General features: G+C 33.6%; 1 protein-coding gene and 1 long non-coding RNA gene across 2 annotated transcripts in view; one reads left to right on the top strand and one right to left on the bottom strand.

The window, feature by feature from the left end:
- Positions 1-14,173, top strand: part of LOC147574954 (uncharacterized) — a 641,937-nt gene that overhangs the window by 39,482 nt on the left and 588,282 nt on the right. The gene's annotated exons all lie outside the window — the stretch shown is intronic.
- Positions 9,048-9,992, bottom strand: LOC147574965 (olfactory receptor 13D1). The gene has a single exon (XM_086683622.1). It carries the CDS (start codon positions 9,990-9,992, stop codon positions 9,048-9,050), a length of 945 nt encoding a protein of 314 aa, XP_086539748.1.

Below are 14,173 nucleotides of genomic sequence, written 5' to 3'. Positions count from 1 at the left end.
AAATATCAGAAATAATACTTCAAATTTTCTTAGAAGGGAATAGTTCCTCATACATCCAGAGATTTTGCCCCAGTTTTCTTTGAAACTCAAGTAGGAAATAAAATAGTCAATGAACAGGAAATTGGACAGGGGCTTTGTGTTACAGAGACTAATTTAATGCCCTTTAGTGTTCCAAGTTCAATCTCATACATCCACCATCAACAGACATATTGACTTAAGTTTGCAAAAGGATTCTAGAACTAACCATTTAAATGTGACCAAGCTTAGTAGTGCAGAAAGGATGCAGTATAAAGAATCCAACAGTATCACAAGAAAAGGAGGAGATACCTGGTGGGTAGGAAAGAGCATAAGAAAACATCAGGAACTTCTGTTACCTATGCTTTTTTCTTTCTGCCCTGAAGTGGTAGAATTTCCGTTTCTTGTTCTCCAGGTTTTGTTCATCTTATTCCAAAGGCCTGCTCATTAGATATGTCCCCATTGGGCATCACCTATGGAAAGAAAGGAAACTCTGCTTGAGGATTATGGATTGTGAAGCATTCACCCTTTTTCTCCCCATGTTTACCAATAGAAGAGAAGAGTAGTTTGTAAAGCTCAAGTCCTTACCTATGCTCCCTGATTTTAACTCAAGGAACTTTTTGAAGCATAGTATGGCACACTCACATGGAAGATTTCCTTCAGAAGAAAATTTCAGCACTAAATATTACATCTGTATCCTGTATCCAGTTTTTCCTACTGTTTATGAAGCACCTTTGTTCTGTATAGTACAACATCTCTGACAGGAGATCCCAAATGCTTGCTCAAATAAATGACCCTCTAGGAGCTCTGAAAGGTGTTGATAATAAGCAATACTGGGTGAGTTAGAAATAGGTCCTCTTCTCCACTTTCAGTATGGTCTTGAGAATTATCCTGAGGTTTTTGTTTTTTTTTTTTCTACTAACATTACTGTGTGGGTACCAAATACAATTCTCTGTCACTGGTAGCACAGCTGAAGCTTTAAGCTCTTATTTTGTAGGAGCCCTTGTCTGACCCGTAGACTCACTTCTGGGATTGATTAGAACATGCTATGTAATAATTTCTAGGCTTGTGCCTTGGGAGCCTACCATGCACCAAGTCCTTTTATACTCTTTTGTTCTTATTGCTAGTAAGTTATCTTTATGGAAAGTACTATATTTTATTTTATTTTATTTACAATTTTTTTTGATGTTTATTTTTGACAGAGAGAGAAGAGCATGAGCGGGGGAGGGGCAGAGAGAGAGGGAGACACAGAATCTGAAGCAGGCTCCAGTCTCTGAGCTGTCAGCACAGCTGACAGCGGGGCTCGAAGTCACAGACCGCAAAATCATGACCTGAGCTGAAGTCAGTCACTCAACCGACTGAGCCACCCAGGCGCCCCCCCAAAATAGTACTTTAATTGTAAGAACAGTTGTCTTAGAGTCAGGAGGCCTAGAGTTCAGTCTTGACTCTGTGGCTTAATAGTTGCACAGACCTTGAGCAAGAAACTTAACATACGCATGATATAAAATGAGGTAACATTACTTTGTAGAGTTTTTGTCAGAATTAACATAACATACTTAGAAGGTCTCAGTACAGAGGGAGTGCACAATACATGTTAGTTTAATCTGAACTCTTAGGCTGCCGTTTAAAAAAATTTTTCCATGGTGAGTAAAAACAGCTAAAGTGATGTTATAAGTATCCAAGATATTTCCTTCCCCCAACAGTATCTCATTTCCCAAGATTTTCACTGTTTTATTAAAAACTTTTCAAATAAAATAAATGGTTCAGAATTCCCAACTCTCATGTTTTCTCTCTTTTCTGAAAAAAACTCTTCCCAACTCTGCTTATGTCTACCTCATTTAATCATCAGTGTAGGATCCTCAGATTCTCCATTCACAGTAGATAGTGTGGTTTATTGGGACTACAGTCTTCAAAACGAGGGAGCCATTTTTAGATACAAGTATGGATCTCTCTAGTCAGCATTCCCTTTCTCCAGTGTTTCACTATTTTCTGTCTACACACAGAAGTTGCTGCTGCTATTCCTATTTAGATTAGATAGAATCTTAGCTGTCTTCTCTTAGGGCTATAGTCCTGCCCTTAGAACCCACAGAGAAGTATCCCACAGTTCCAGATGATTGCTAGTAGTGGTAAGGGGGCAGATCAAAAATAAAGCTTTTGTCTCCAATGGAAATTCATGTTATTAATTTGTGTCGGTAGTAAGTCAGTCTGCCACAGAGGTACTCTAACCTCTAGGCCCTAAACATTTCCAGAGGGCCCACCGGTGGCTGTGGTAGCCAATTTAAATTCTCTTTTCTTCTAAGAGACTCTGTAATCCCAGAAGTGATTTAAAGTTGAACTTTTAAATCTTGCTGAAGATAATAACTTTTAGATACATTAGAAATAATGTGCCAAAGACCTAAATTGTACCTTACAAAGAAATTTTCTTCTCTTAGTTAATTTTTTCCCCCTGATTATAGAAATGATACCTATTCATTGTGGGAAGTTTGGGAAATTAAGAAAAACCTAATGGATAAGATAAGTGCACAATTTTGGAGAAAACTATTGGTATTTTGATTACTTTTATGCATATATGACATACAGTGAAAACGTGAGAACACATTTCATTTCCTGTTTTATAACTTGCTGTTTAAAATTAATGTATGTATTTTCTCATTTTATTGGACATTTTTAATGGACATCATAATATTTTTTTACCTGGTAAATGGATTGGGGGGGGGCACATGAAACAAGTGAAAATGAAATTGTTTTTTGTTAGATTCTTGGCAATTTTCCTTTTTTTTTTTTTGCACAGCTCTTTGAAGGTAATGACAATCTTGGAGGATTGTTTATTCTTTGTGAAAGCCAGGTTTAGTGTTTTAATTCTGTCTACATTTATTTTCTTCCAAGCATCACCACAATTATATAGGCTTTAGTTAGGAGAACACTCAACTTAGCAAGGAGACTAGCTCATCTATAATAATTACACCATGATATAAGGGAATGGAACACATAATTTTAAAAGAGGAACAATCAATTGTACTTCAATTTTATAGCACATGTTTCATTTTTTTCTGGATGTTTTATGGTTGTAGATTTTTTTTTTTTTGCATTTAGATATTTAATTTGTCTCAAATTTATTTTGGACACAGTGTGGAGGTAGAGTTTTAATCTTTTTTTCAGTACAATTAATTCAGTACCCAGGTACCATTTATTTGATAGTTCATCCATTTTCTCCCTGATAAATAATGCTACTTTATATCAAATGTCAGTTTATTTTGGATATAATAAACTTCTATATATACCTATGGTATTTCTTGATTCTCACGTCTGTTCCTTTGATATACTTGTCTTTACCTGAATCAATACCTCACTATCTGATGTACTATAGCTTTATGATCAGCCTTGGTATCTGATATAGTGAATGTGCATTTCTTATTCTACAGCACAGTTTTGGCTATTCTTGGCTCTTTACTCTTCCATGAATTTTAGGATCAATGTGACAAATGTAAAAAAATCCTATTTTATTTTGTTTGGAATGATACTGAATTTTTAAAAATTGGGGCAAATGAATATATTTATTTTTAAATTTCCTAACATGAGCAAAATAGAGCTTCACAATTTACTTGGGTTTCCTTTTATGTCCTTCAATAATTTGATATTTTACTATAATTTTATTATCATTTAGTTTTAAATATTTAGGAATTAAAAATATTTTGGAATTTTTATCAATCTATTTTTAGCCTATTAATCATTTAATAGTACGTTTTCTAATTTTCAGATTAAAAAAACATTTTGGGAGTGGTTATGTTTTTAATATTTATCTCTAATGTTTTTTGTATTGTGGCCAGAGTTGAGATTAGAATATTATTCTTTGGTATTTATTGAGACTTGCTTCCTTTCCTAATGTTGTATTAGTTTTTATATATTTCATTTGGATTTGAAAATATCCTCTCATGTGTTAATGCAAAGTTTCATATAAGTGTGTGTGTGTATATCTTATTTCTTCACTTAAAAGTTTAAGACAGATATTGAATTCTCCCCTTTTTATTGTGGATTTGTCTTTTTCTTGTAATTCTGGTATTATTCATAGTGTTTATATTGAAGCTGTGTGGTAAGATGGATAAGGTTCAGAACTATTTTTTCTTTCTGATAAATTCCCTAGTAATGTTTTTTGCTTCAAGTCCTTCTAGCCTAGTTTAATCCAAACAGCGGCTTTCTTTGGGTTAGTGTTTATGTGGTACCTATTTTTCCATCACAATACTTTCCAACTTTCTGTGTTACATTTTAGGAATTTATCTTGTAAATAGAATATAACTGGATTGGCTGAATTTACTGCTGGGACAAAAGGTGAATTTTAGCATTAGAAAATAGGTTAATGTAATTCTGCACAATATCAGTTGATATGTTCCAACTGGTGCCTTTATAACATTTAATGTGAATATTTATGCTTTTGATTCTTTTATCCTCATTTGGTATTTTTTAAATCTATGCTTTAAATATATTTTTTTGAGCAACTTTCATGACTTCTATTGAATTGATGAAACTTTCTTTGCTCTTTTATTCTCTTAACAGATTTGAAAATTCTGTATCTTATTTCTATTGTTTTTATGAGTTCCCTTATTTTTTTAATGATGCTTGTTTAACATAGTCTCTACTAGATATCTCTGCAGTCCCTCTGAATAGTACAAGGACTTTAAAATGTTTATCTTCGATTTTTAACTCTTGACTTTATCTTCCATGTTGTTGATATTTAAAATGTCATTTTTACTTTGTATTTAAGTTCCCCGAATTGTTGCTTTTTTTAAAAAAATCTAGTGACAATTTGGATTTACCTGCATGTTTACCAGTTTCTTTGTTTACTTTGTTTTTGTTTTGTTTTTTCATTTCATACCTTTCAATTGAATACAGTTTTTTCTTTATGGGGTGCTATGTGTGATAAAATGTTAGCCTTTTTCTAAAAGTGTCTTTATTTTGTCTTCTCTCTTGAAAGATAGTTTAGTTTGGTGCAGAATAATAGGTTTTTAGTTATTTTCCATGAACAGTTTGAAGATATCATTCCATTTCTTTGGGTCTTTATTCTCATTGATGAAATACACATTCCATTAAGAGAAATCTGTTTTTTCATTATTTTTAAATAACAATAAATATTACCATAGAAATGGCATCATGCCATTCTTGACTAACATCCATGGTTCCTCATTGGACACTAATTTACCCTTAGGATTTCCTTAAATAGAACTGTATATACATTCATCAAGTATTGATTTTAGAAAGTTATTTGCCTTATTTAAAAAATTATTATAGATTTGTTAAATATAGATTAAATATACTTGTTATATGTGTTAGAATTTGAGATATACTCTATACTGTATGGAATACTCCAAAGAAAAAATAATGCTTTGAAATTTAAAACTTTGGATCAGAGGCATAAAATTCGTATTTAATAATCCTTTCATCACTAATACCAATAGCCTTCATTATATTGACCAAAGTCTCATTCCATTTTAAAAGCAGTCTTTTGATTTTAGCGTGTATACTCAATTGTATCTTTATTAAAATGCAACTACTATTATGATGTCTGTAACTTTTAACTTCTGACTTTTATAGTCACTATTCCTTCCACATCTGGTGTGAAAATATCAGTAGCATAGGAAAAGAAAACTTCATTTTTCAGCCAGCTTATAGCTTAGATTGAGTTGAAGTTGAACATCTTAATATTTATTAAAATTTCAGATAAGAGATGGCTCTGGGAAATATGAATGCTTATACAACTTGTTTTTTTTTTTTTTTTAAGAATTTACTTGTTTAGTAGTGTTACAAATTTGAGGCAATTTTTCATGTGGATGTATAGCAGAGATGTATAGCAAAAGCAACTGTGGTGATTTTGCTCCTTTGGGACTTGTGGTAGAATCTGGAGACATTGGTTGTCACATTTGAGAAGGTTGGGAGCAGAGAGGGTAGTACTACTAGCATCTAGTGTAGAGACAAGGGATACTACTAAACATCCTATATTGTACAGGACAGCTTCCCACAATGGGGAATTATACAGCTCAAAATATTAATAACGTCAAGACTGAGAAACTTTGAAATAGAGGAATGCCATTTCAAAAACCTTTTCATGAACTTAAGGGTATGGAGGAAGGTGAATTAAAGAATAATTAATTGAATTATTGAATAAAAGAATAAATAACTAATAATTGGGTAGAACCCAGTTCCTTTTTTAAAAGTCTTTACAATCTGACATGCCCTGGTGAGCCAGTAGTCCCTCAGAAATAGCTAAAAACAGGAGAAAGAATCATGCAGACAAAACATCCTGCCAAAGATGTTTGCTATTTTCTTTTTTTCTCATTATCTTTGATTCTGATTTTTATAAATTTCTGATATATTTCTTCCCTGTCCTTTCCTTGTACCCATTTCCCAGGAATAACAATTAAAACTCTAACTACAGATCATATAGAAAATTAAGTTTAATGGGACCATTAAAATTTATTTTAAATTTCTTTCTTGTAGGAGTTGTAAATAACCTGCTGACAAGTTTTGCCTTTTGAAATAGTATTACTTTTTTTTAAATGAAATTTAAGGTAATTTATAAGGACATCACATTTCATTTATTCTCTATCCTTGGCTTAATAAGAGTCTGCATTGTTTTGTTTGTTCAAGAGCTATACCCCTGATAAGTTTCATGTAAAAATTTTCCAACTTTTTATTATGAAAATTTTTAAGTATAAAGGAGGATTGAAAGAATTTTAAAATGACTGCTTATTTATCCACTGACTAAATACTACCATTAAGATTTTATTATACTTGCTTATCGTATCTATGATCCATCCTTCTCTATAGTCTCTAATCTGTCTTATTTTTTAATGCATTTCAAAGAACTTTGTAGACTTCAATATACTTCTCCCTTAGTATGCATATCATTAATGAGAGTTTATTGTTAACTAGAATTAAATATTTAAGTGAAGTTTTTAAATTTAAAATTTATATAAATGCACAAGTAAAATGTACTCAGTTTTGACAAATGTATACACCTGTGTAATCTAAACTCCTATCAAGATGTGTATGAAATCTTGCCATTTGTAACAATGTGGATGGAACTAGAGTGTATTATGCTAAGTGAAATAAGTCATTCAGAGAAAGACAAATATCATATGATTTCACTCATATGTGGAATTTAAGAAACAAAACAAATGAACTTAGGGGAAAGGAAGGAAAAATAAGATAAAATAAGAGAGGGAAGCAAGCCATAAAAGACTCTTAAATACAGAGAACAAATAGAGGGTTGCTGGAGAGGAGGTGGGTGGGCGATAAGCTAAATACGTGATGGGCATTAAGGAGGGTACTTGTTGGGATGAGCACTGGGTGTTATATGTAAGTGATGAATCACTGGGTTCTACTCCTCAAACTAATACTACACTGTATGTAAACTAACTTTAATTTAAATAAATTAAAAAAATATATGGAACATTAGGATAACCTTAGAAGACTTCTCTAATGCCTCTTCCAGTCTTTCGCTGTCTCAATTTTCCCCAAATAGCTACCTTTCTAATATTTTAATACCACTGATTAGTTTTACCATTATTAAAACTTTAATATGTACTCTTTATTATTTAAAGTAAAATCCTTTTCCCCTCTGGGTTTCAATTAGTTTGCACATTGAAACACAGCTGTACATAATTAACATATAAAACTTGATGAGTTTGAAGATGAGTATATACTCATAAAACTATCACAGTGTGTGCCACAAACCTATCCACCACCTCCAAGAGTTTCTTCCCACCCTCTATTTATGATTATTATTATTTTGCAATAAGAACACGTAAGTATGCTCTTAGAAAAATTTAAAGTATACAGTAACTTAAAGTATTGTTAACTGTTGGTACTATGTTGTACAGTAGGTCTCTAGGACTTATTCAACTTGTACGACTGAAACTTTGCACCCTTTGACTAATAACTCCCTATTTTCCTCTCCTTCCAGCCCCTGGTAACCACCATTCCATTCTCTGCTTCTGAGTTTGACTGTGTCCTCCATAACTAGATGGAGGGAGATATGAGGCAAGAAGATATAACAATTAGGATATATGTGGTTGTATGTGGTAAAATCTAACTAAAATTAGTTTTGGATAAAATACTAATCTGATTCGTATAAACAAACTGTACAGAGATGAGTCTAATTTTCGCCATCATTGATTTCAGGAGTTAGAATGGCATCGTCAGGCACATTCTCTTTGTCAGCTCTACTTTCTCAGTCTCTCCCACATATTGACAAGGATGACCAGCAGGAGCTCTGGGTTTACATTCTACCCACTGAGAGATCATTACAGAAAGAATAATTTTTTTTCTGACACTGGGGCAGCACTCTTGGATGGTATCTGATGTAGTCTGATTCAGGGTCACTTGCTAAACTACAGCAAGCACTATGACTAAAGGAGTAAACTTTTTAAAAAGTTAATTAATTAATTTTTGGCAAGTCCTGTTTCCATGCTTGCCCTAATTTTCAGAGGGTTGGGACAGGCCCACCCTGTAAAACATGGACTGAGAGTGGGGGACTGTTGGTTTCTCAAGAGAAAAATATTCATAATTTTTCTACATATTGTGCAGATCTGCAAATTGTGTAGAGGTATTATGCAGGGATGTTGCATAACAAAAGCAACAGATGGCCACTTCAAAGACACTGAGAAAGAAGAGAAAGAAGGAGGAGAAGGGAAATATATGGAGGAGAGAGGTGAGGGGAAGTGAGAAAAGAGAAAGGAGGAGAGGGAGAGAGGGAAAGAGAAATTGAGAGAGATTGAGGTTGAAATATTGATTCATCTTGATGAACAGCATCATGAACTTCATGGGAGCAATTAGCAGACCTGCTTATAGCTGGAAACCCAGCAGATAAGGCACTATTTAGAAGACTTACATAAGTATTTTATGTTGAAAAGAATGAGTCCCAAATTTGGCTTTGCAAACATACAAGCTGTCATGATAGTAGGTTTTGCAGTTTCATCTTTGAATATAAAACACAAGATCCAGTTCTCCACTTAGGATATCACATGCCTTAAGGCCTTTCATGATTTCAATAAATTCAGGTGTCTGCTTAGGACTTTCTTCATGGCTTCTTTCACTTCTTTATCCTTCATGCTGTAGATGATGGGATTCAACATCGGGGTTACCACTCCATAAGACAGTCCAATGATCTCATCAGAAGTGTTTGTGTCCTTTGACTTGGGCTTCATGTACATAAAAAGGGCTGAACCATAGAACAGGATAACCACAGTCAGGTGGGCAGAACAGGTAGAAAAAGCTTTCTTTCTCCCTTCAGCAGAATTAATTCTCAGGATGGAAGAGAGGATAAAAACATAGGAAATGAAAATTAATAGTAGGGGAATCACCAGTAAAACAATATTTGCCACTGTCATGATAAGCACATTGATGGAGATATCTGAACATATGAGTTTAAGAAGAGCCAGGATCTCACAGGTAATATGATCAATGACATTATTCCCACAGAAAGGCAATACCATTGTCAGGACTGTTTGCACTAAGGAGTTTAGGCAGCCTATGATCCAGGACCAAGCAGCCATGTGCACATAAAGCACCCTGTTCATGATGATGGGGTACCTCAGTGGGTTGCAGATGGCCACATATCTATCATAGGCCATCACAGCCAGGAGGATACACTCAGTGGAGCCCAACCCAAGGGAGACAACCATCTGCAGAGCACAGCCAATGAAGGAGATAGATTTTCTCTCAGACTTAAATATGACAAGCATCGGGGGAATGGATGATGATGTGTAGCAGATGTCCAAGAATGAGAGGTTCCCTAGGAAGAAGTACATGGGGGTGTGGAGGCGAGAATCAAATGTGCTGATGACAATGAGGAGGCTATTTCCCAGCAGAATTATCACATACATGATGAGGCAGAGCACGAACAGAAAAAGCTGGAGCTCTGGGTATTTGGAAAGTCCCACCAGAAAGAATTTGGTCATGGTTGAATAATTCCCCATCCTCATGTGTCCATGTCACATTTAGAAAAGGACAAGACTCAGGGAAATTTAAATTTTTAATGTTGTACACCTTCACTTCCAGTATTGTATTTGTTTCTTGAAACACTCCTAGGAAGCAAAAGATGAGGGACATGGTATAAATTTTATTGATGGATTGTAGTAAGGCTTTGAGAAATCCAGAACATCTGAGGACTACACAGCAGCATTGTCAAGGCTATTAATACTCCAAGAGTTTTACTGGGAAGTGCCAAATAAAATTTATGACAAAGTATTTTTAAATTTAGATATATAGGGATGTCTTTATTAATAGAAAATTTTAAATTAAAGCTGTTTTCTGATGAAGCACGTCTCTATTTAAAAGATTATGTAGATCTAGCACCATATCATTTAACCTGAATATAAGTTCAGTAAACTATTCATTTTAGTAAACTATTCATTTTTACTATGAGATAGCTCATAGTAAACTGGAAAAAAAGCAATAATTATTTGTCAAGTTGTTCTTCAATTTGACTTGAATAAAATCTGTTAGGTACCTAGAACAGCGGGTAGTTCCAACATTGCATATATATGATATAATCATATTTATTCTATGTAATATAACAATATTAGATGTATATTTACATATATATACAAAGATGAAAGAAGCTTTCTCTCTGTTCAAAAATAGTCCCAGAATCCGGTGGGGGGAGCATTTCTTAGAATTTAGGTCAAAACAAGAGAGAACAGAAAAAATAACGTTACCAGGAACATCAAATCAACCCATCAGGTAGGCCTATCTGAACTTCTTCATTTACCTTTGCTTTCACTTTTTCCATTTCCTCTTCAAATATGGTATCAAGGGAGGGTTTGTTTCTTCATGATCTTCATCAGCAACCCCACAAAAAAATATTTTACTAGGAAAATATAATCTTTGTAAAACAATGTGTGTGCTATGCAACACAACTTTAAGAAAAGTCCTCCAGCTCTTCCTCCAATCATATTGTTACCCCTTGATTCTTCTAATATAGAAATTATGGAGGTACTACTGACACCCCACATGCTCTGCAATGGCCATGCTATTTCTTTCAGTCTCCCCATAATACTACACTCTTTCTTCCTTATGCATTTGTACATGTTTTCTTAAGCTAGAAGGGAACGTCCTAACTTAGACATAACCTTTTCTAGGAAAACAATCTCTTTTTGTGAGGAGGATACTCCTTTTATGTATTGTCACAGCATCCTGTACTTAACATCTCTCATAGAATGCTTCATTTATTTATCTATACAACTCAAACTCTGCCTTATGTACTGTGGTAGGTAATAGAGATCCCATTGTGAGAACTTGTTTTTAAAATGGAAGCTGGATGCAGAATGCTTATGACAGTTATTTTAAGCTTTTAAGAAACAATTTTTGTGCTATATGACATGTTTCAATATGAAAAAATATATGGAACATTTTACAAAAACATTTTATCAAACTAAAATAGCCTGTTATTCTATCAAGGATAGAACAAAACTCTGGATCAATATTACTTATGCATATATAATAATAATAGTAAATAAAGCACATCCAAACTGTATACTAAAGTGATATAATTTATTTCATGAATTAATGAAATTCCAAATTAATAATTGAAAATCTATCAATAAAACACACTAAAGAAGCAGGCAAAAAAACAAAACACACTGTCATCTAACAAGATGCCAAAAAAGCATTTGATAACATACAATACTCATTCTCAGTAAATCCCTTAGATATAGATATGAGAAGATACATAATTAAGATAATAAAGATAATCTCTATCAAATCATTGAGCCACATAATTCAAAATGGTAAAACTCTGGAGTATATTTGTAAAAGTAGTCAAAGAATTGTACTGGCACTATTATTATTATTTAACTTTTTTTTTTCTTCTGAATGATCCACCCAGTAGAATAGAGTAAGAGAAATAAATGACATTTCATGTCCTTTCATGATTCCAGTTTGGTTAGAATTTGAACAGTTGCAGCAAGCTTTTCTTTTTCTTTTAGGTCGCTGGAAGTCTGGTTTTTGTTGATTGTGGATCATTCTGTATTCGTAAGATGACATACCTTCATGTGTTGTATAACCAACTCTTGGAGAACAGTAAAGGGAAAGAAAAATGCTCATGGTGTAATGTTATTACATTATAATAGGAAATTTCATAACAATATAAGTGATCACATTTTGTATACGTGTGGCTGAAAAAGCAGCCACAGCAAAATATTAGTTTTCTCTGAAATGCAGTATTTGGAAGCATTATTAATATTCTTAATTTTTCTAAGTTTTTCCTCATTCTCCAAATTTTCAAAACATGAAGAGTATATATTTTATGACTAAAAATCAGAAGTATTTAAAAATCCTCAACAATATACTAGCAAAAGAAATCCAGCAATACGTTAAAAAAATCATTCACCGCCATCAAGTGGAATTTATTCCCAGGATGCAAGGGTGTTTCAATATTCACAAAATAATCAATGCTTTATATCCCATAAATATTAGAAAGGATAAAAACCATATGATAATTTCAATAGACACAGAAAAAGCATTTGACACAGTACCGCCATTCATGATAAATACCCTCAACAAAGTAGGTTTAGAGGGAAAATCCCTTAACTTAATAAAGGCCTTATATGAAAAACCTACAGCTAGCATCATTCTCAATGGGGGAAAGAGAGCTTTTCCCCTAAGGTCAGGAACAAGAAGGTTGTCCACTCTCACCACATTTATTCGACATAGTACTGGAAGTCCTCACCACAGCAATTAGACAACCAAAAATAAAAGACATCCAAATTGGTAAATAAGAAGTAAAACTTTCACTCTTTGCAGATGACATAATACTATATACAGAAAACCCTAAAAGACCACATGAACAACTACTAGAACTGATAAGTGAATTCAGTAAAGTCAGAGGATACAAAAATCAATGTACAGAAATCTGTTGCATTAAAAAAAATTGTTTATTTTGATAGAGAGAGAGTGAGCATGAGCAGGGTAGGGGCAGAGAGAGAGAGGAGGAGAGAGAGAATCCCAAGAAGGCTCCATGCTGCCAGTGCAGATCCTGACACGAGGCTCAATCTCATGGACTCTGAGATCATAACCTAAGCCAAAATCAAGAGTTGGAGACTTAACTGAGCCACCCAGTCTCCCCTGTTGCATTTCTATACACTAATAATGAATCACCAAAAAGAGAAATTAATAAAACAATCTCATTTACAATAGCACCGAAAATAATAAAGTACTTAGGAAGAACTTAATCAAAGAGGTGAGAGACCTCTACTCTGAAAACTATAAAACACTGATGAAAGAAATTAAGGATGGCGCAAAGAAATGGAAAGACATTCAATGCTCATGGGTTGGAAGAACAAATATTGTTAAAATGTGCATGCTTCCCAAAGCAATTGACAGATTTAAGGCAATCCCTATAAAAATACCGACAGCATTATTCACAGAACTGGAATAAACAACCTTAAAATTTGTATGGAATCACAAAAGACCCTGAATAATCAAAGCAATGTTGAAAAACAAAACTGGAAGCATCACAGTTCCAGACTTAAGGTTATACTACAAAGTTCTAGTCATCAAAACAGTATGGTATTGGCACAAAAATAGATCAGTGGAACAGAATAGAAAACCCAGAAATCCGCATTTATATGGTGAATTGATCTTTGACAAAGGGGGAAAGAATATGCAGTGGGAAAAACACAGTCTCTTCAACAAATGGTGTTGGGAAAACTGGTCGGCTACATGCAGAAGAATGAAATTGGACCACTTTTTTACGCTATACGTGAAAATAACCTCAAAATTGATTAAAGATTTAAATGTGATACAGGAAACCATAAAAATTCTGGAAGAGAGATACATAATTAAGATACATAATTAAGATACAGCACAGGCAGTAATTTCTCTGTCATTGACTGTAATAACGTTTTTCTAGATATGTCTCTTGAGGCAAGGGAAATAAAAGCAAAAATAAACTACAGCAAAATAAGCTTCTGCCCAGCGAAGGAAACAATCAAGATTAAAGGCAGCCTACAGTGTGGGAGAAAATATTTGCCAATTGCATATCTGATGAAGGATTAGTATCCAAAATATATAAATAACTGATACAACTCAATACCCAAAAAAACAAATGATCCAATTAAAAAATGAGCAGAAGCCACGAACAGACATTTCTCCAAAGAAGACA

The sequence above is a fragment of the Puma concolor genome, chromosome D4 (assembly GCF_028749965.1).
Source record: "Puma concolor isolate L17-30 chromosome D4, mPumCon1.1.hap2, whole genome shotgun sequence".
Taxonomy (NCBI): domain Eukaryota; kingdom Metazoa; phylum Chordata; class Mammalia; order Carnivora; family Felidae; genus Puma; species Puma concolor.
The sequence above is the reverse complement of the archived record's forward strand: the minus strand, read 5'-3'. Positions and strand labels throughout refer to the sequence as shown.